Genomic DNA, 5,407 nt, shown 5'->3' with positions numbered 1-5,407 from the left:
AGAGGGAGGTCTGGGCCTCTTTGCTTAGGCTGCTGCCCCCGCGACCCGACCTCGGACAAAGCGGATGACGATGGATGGATGGATGGATGGATGGATGGATGGATGTTTTTTAACCTGTTTTTTTTTTCCTTACAAAGACACAAAAACATAAATAGATCTCCAGTAAAGGTTTGTCATTCTTTACCTTTTCAATTTTTTCATCTAACATCCGGAAGAATTCTTGCTGACTTTCCGAGGAGTGGATGCTCCTGCGAGGAGGGAAGGAGACCAGGTTAGAGGCTGACAGCATGATAGCACAAACAAAACCATTAGTCAGTCACTTACAGAATTTTTCCATTTCCATTTGATCCTGTTTCATCTCCGTGCGGAGCTTTATCAAGGAGAGCACTTACTTCCTGCAGTATCAAACACACAGATAAATGATTGAGGACAGTGAACAACACCATCAAATGCTCACCTCTGCTCTTTTATAAAGAAGCCTGAAAAACACAGAAATGCAAAACTAAATCATTTTTGAATTATGGAGATCCCAGTGTGCTAAAATGTAAAAATGACTGACTCAACAATGAAATTATTATGCACTTAAAAGCAGTAGAAGGAAACTGAAAATAAATGTTTGCTTTTGTTTTTGTTTGCATTTTTATTAATTTTATGCTATTGCTTTCAGATTTGTAACTTTCTTTTACCTACTATGGTAGCCCTGAAAGGTCAAACGCATTGACACTTAAGAAAACACCAGCAAACAGAATAAAGCGCCACCAATAACTAAATAAATATATTTCAATCCCCCAAAACATACCAGAAGTGTTCACCACTTCCACAGCTGGTCCATCTGTTCCCAGAAATACTTCCATTTTTTGTGATTTTTATCACTTGTTTAGCTTTTGCTGCAGTTTTGCTATTTCCATTGTGTTTTGTGTGCTTTGGAAGCATTTTTCTATTTGCAGATGTTTTCTTAAGTTGCTTTTCGTTTGACCTATGAGGGCCACTGTATTATACCTATTTATATATGCAGTTTTTCCTCTGTTGGCTAGATATCTCAGTTCTTGTGATCATCTGAGTGGTTAGTGTTGTGGGAACAAAGGATGACTGTAAAACTGGGTGAAAGGTTAACAAAGTGACACGTAGCCTTGTCATTTACATTACGGAGCAAAAATGCATAAAGAAAAACAGAAATAAATGTATTTTAGGGAAGTGAAAGAAAATGAAAAGAGCTACATAACTCAGAAATAAATGCATTTAAAATCATAAAAAGAATGGGAGTAATAAGGAAGTTAACATAAAAAGATAAATAGGGAGATTACTACAAAGGCAGAAGTAAATTTAAATTAAAATATCAGCTCATTCAGTTTAATGTTGATTTTCATTTATTTATTTTGTATTAAGAAATTTTCATAATGTCCATATCGCCTGTCAAATAATGAAAAAATGTAACAAAAACACTTTCTATCCAAAAGTATCACTTTTATATAATCGGTGCCAAGTATATATGGAAGCTCCTCTGTCCTCCTGCATTATTGGGTTACAGTAGTTCCTCATTAACATGCAAATCGATGCTGCACGGTGCTCTAAAGCCTCAGCTGAGTTCGTGTGATCCTGAGGTTCGCGTCACGACTTACCCCGAACAAACTGACTGTGTTTTTACAAGCCGCCATTAAATACTCCACTAAAGACAAAATAAAAAACACAGAGGACAAAAGAAAAACCACGCACCGTGCTTTCCTGGCCGTCCTCTCCCGCCTCTTCTCCGCTGATGTACTTGACTTTCTCCACTCCTTTCATCTTGTACTCATCTGTGACAGAGTGGGAGACAGAGGAGCACATCTCTGATTAATACGCGACAGCAGCAGCAGACAGCAGGCACGCAGAGGATGACCCACTCATGGCCGCTCCGATCACCACAATCCTCCGAGGTTAATAGTTCTCACAGTTCAGTACTTGGTAAAGTAATTACATGGTTGAATTCTCACACTCTAGACTAAATCCTCTTTTAACAATGGCTGGCAAGCTGCAAACACACGAGCTGTTAGCCTGATTCTCCTCTCCATTTTCTGCCTCACACATGGGCAGTCTCCCTCTTCTCAACCTCTCCCACGCTGCACATTTGGAAAAGAAGAAATGAAAATATAGATATGGCACATAGACTGTTACTGTTCATCTATAGAAGCAATCACATTAATTCAGATGTAAGACGATAACCTGCGTGTTACAGGTTTAATACAGCTACCTGAATACAGGTTTGACTAACTTCTTTATTTAAATTTTTTAATTTAGACTGTTACAAAAACAGATGTGACATGTTTTGTACCTTTACTTATATATACCTTAATATAACCAATACACCTTATTAGGAAAAGCTGTACACCTGCTTCTTGATGTAATTACCCAATCAGCCGGATCGTGTGGCTGCAGTGTGATACATTAGCTCATGCTGATGCAGATCACTTCACTTATTTCACAAACGCTGTATTTTTGTAAGTGCCAGATGGACTGGCTTGTATTTCTGAAACGGCTGATCTTCGAGGATTTTCAACACAAGTCTTTGTTTACCCAGCATGCTTTGGAAAATTAAAAACCCATCCAATGAGCAGCTGTCCTGCACTGCGCATCCTCCATGCGCTCCAGCCTTTAATCACTCTCCATTGATGAGAGTGATTAAAGGACAATGGCCAGGCTGTGATTGAATGGCTACAGAATCTCAGATAACCAATATTTACTGTGAAAACTGCAGCAGGCACAGACACCATTACAGCTCTGTTTAATCTTGATTTCTGCTGAGTCTTCAGATTGGAGGGTCACAATTTGGTGTCAACAGCATGAATCAGTGGACCAGGCCTGCCTTGTGTAAAGGCTGCTGCTGGTGGTGTAATGAAGTGGAGAATGTTTTCTTGGCGTATTTTGAGCTCCTTAAAAACCCACTCAGCCATAGTTTGGATGCCACAGCCTATCCGGGTATTGTTGCTGGCCACGTTTGCAGTGCTATAATTGGGGGGGGGATTCAGCAGGAGCAATGTGATGTAATCATGTCTACATGGACGAGGAGCTCAGAACTGACCTCCTGTGGAACCCGGGTCAACAAAAACTGTTATTGAGGCGCATTTACATGCAAGTGATGTAGATGCCTCTGTGACTGATTTTAACTGTGGCGTTCCTCAGGGCTCGGTCCTTAGCCCACGTCTTTTTTTAAAGGAACGCGCTTCCTCTCACCCTGATCGTTCACAGTGACAGAGTCATTAACTCTGATATGCAAATGACACACAGGTCTATGTCTTCCTGCTGTACAATAACCCAGCAGACTTAAAAATCTATTCATCTGCATTAATTATATCATATACTAGTTGTCTATGTTCTTTTTAAAGCTAACAATGGCAGCTTTGATGTGAAAAAAATCTGCTACCTACACATGCATTTGTTTTCTTGCATTAATTATTACAAGGCTCTTTACAGTGCCATCATTTAGCGCTCACTTCACTGACTCCAGATGAGGCAGAACGGTGTTGCTCAGATCGTAACAGGAAGCAAGAAATGGGAACACATCACTCTGGAGCTGGGCTGCCTTTTCAAAGTCATACTGACTTTAAAATTTTACTTATAACTTTTAAAGCTTTAAATGGCTTTGCTCCAAAGTACATCAGAAACATATTAACCACTTATGTGCCTGAGTGTTTACTTAGATCGGTGAATGCGGCTCTGCTGGTTATTCCAAGGCCTCAACTAATAAATAAAGAACAGAGGGCTGCTGCCAAGTGTGGAACAGTCTTCTGTCTGAGATGAGAATGGAAATGTCTTAATTTGCTTTAAAACCTCTTAAAATGTTTTAATTGAAAATGTTTAATAAATGTTGTTAGCCCCCTCTAGTATGTTCATATTAGCCTTGCCTTTTTATTTCATGTTTTTAACTAGTTCTCTGATTTTGTTTTAAACTTTTTATTTGAAGCACCTTGTGACATTGTTATATAAATGTGTTGTTGTTGTTGTTAAGTTATTGTTACATTATTATTGTACCAAACTGCTGTTTGTCAGTGCCACATACTAAAGTTCAGAACACATTACAATACAAACACAAGACTCCCAGTCAGGTAAACATCCTGAATCTCAGTAAATGTGGCAAAGCTTCCTCATGCTTGCTGTGTCAATAAAGGATAAACTTAAAGGTAGTTCATCTTTATTTCTTTTAAGCATTTCATTAAAAAAAATTGTTACTATAATAACCCTTAATGGCATGTATTTTTCACATTTTACAGATCTGTTAGTAAAATGTTGTGGCACATTCGCTGACAGTCTTATTATTATTCCTGACAGACCTAAAGTCATCTTAGAAATTACAGTATTTTCAGAAAGTACCTGAACAGGTATGTGAGAAATATGAATGTAAAGGTAATTTTTGCATAGCCAGACTCACCAGACAGGAGGTCTCCGTTGCTGTAGGCTTTATTCTGCTCCTCCTCACCGTTGGGCACGGCAGACACCTGCTTGGCCGAAGTGCAGCCCATCTCCTTCTTCTCCTCAGCTGCTCTTTACCTCAGCCCCGAGCATGACAGGCACACCTGGGGTAGCGGAGGACAGTTATGAGGAAGTGACGGCCGGCCCATGATTAGATAAGCCGAAGGGATCACACAGGAGGGGGAAAACTGAAGATTTTGTCTCTGGGGATCACGATCAGTGCACAGGAAAGAAATGCAAACTAGCCTTAATGTCCCCGAACTCCAGCCATGGGAATCACTGTTTCCATAATCAATTAGTCATGAAGCGCCCCACCCTAGAATTAAAACACGCGGGCATCTTCAACTATTCTACCAGAGACAGTATAATGGATGGTTTCTCCTGGTTATGAATCACGCACACGTCGCTCTGGCAGCCACAGCGTGCGCACGGCGGTGCCAGCTGCACCGCAACAATAAGGCCATTCAGGGTGTTGGGATGCCACTGTGCCAAGCCGCCGGGTCATTTTTATTAGCGAATGGGGGCTTTCTGTGGCGCTCAGAGGATTAAAGCGACTGCGCACAAATGTTCCCATCCTCACTGTTACACCGGGCTATAGGAGCCACAGAAATATGGCTAACAGTCTGTTACACCTAATCACTTGATCGCACGCTAAGTGCTTTGCATTAGGCTCTGGAAAATACAAAGTGCTTCATCCCCTTATGTTATGAATGATCCTGCGGGGTCCAGCTGTAGGGGACTCAGCTGTTCCCGCACCCTAAACAAGCCTTCTTACGACTGGCTTTAATTTGCACATTTACACAGATAAAAATAAATAAATAAATAAATACAATAAAAAAATAAAAAGCGACATCTCCTCGCGACACATTTAGTTGTAGACAAGCAAATAGAGAAGAACTGCTTTTAAAGCCGCAGAATAGCCACAATCTTCTCATCCAGGGGACTTATACAAATAGAGGGGGGG

General features: G+C 40.5%; 1 protein-coding gene across 1 annotated transcript in view; it reads right to left on the bottom strand.

Annotated features, from left to right (window-relative positions):
* The window catches only part of LOC102298056 (uncharacterized protein C1orf21 homolog), a 9,651-nt gene that overhangs the window by 3,769 nt on the left and 475 nt on the right, over nucleotides 1-5,407 (bottom strand). The window contains exons 2-5 of the mRNA XM_005939040.3: nucleotides 4,403-4,547; nucleotides 1,714-1,793; nucleotides 325-395; nucleotides 185-248 (exon numbers count right to left, since the gene is read on the bottom strand). Of these exons, the coding sequence (XP_005939102.1) occupies nucleotides 185-248; nucleotides 325-395; nucleotides 1,714-1,793; nucleotides 4,403-4,493 (306 nt within the window). The 5' untranslated portion in view covers nucleotides 4,494-4,547. The remainder of the gene's footprint in view (nucleotides 1-184; nucleotides 249-324; nucleotides 396-1,713; nucleotides 1,794-4,402; nucleotides 4,548-5,407) is intronic.

This window comes from Haplochromis burtoni, unplaced genomic scaffold (genome assembly GCF_018398535.1).
Source record: "Haplochromis burtoni strain Fernald_Lab_line unplaced genomic scaffold, NCSU_Asbu1 Contig_257, whole genome shotgun sequence".
In the NCBI taxonomy this organism is placed as follows: domain Eukaryota; kingdom Metazoa; phylum Chordata; class Actinopteri; order Cichliformes; family Cichlidae; genus Haplochromis; species Haplochromis burtoni.
Note: the sequence above shows the minus strand (reverse complement) of the source record. Positions and strands in the feature narration are given on the sequence as shown.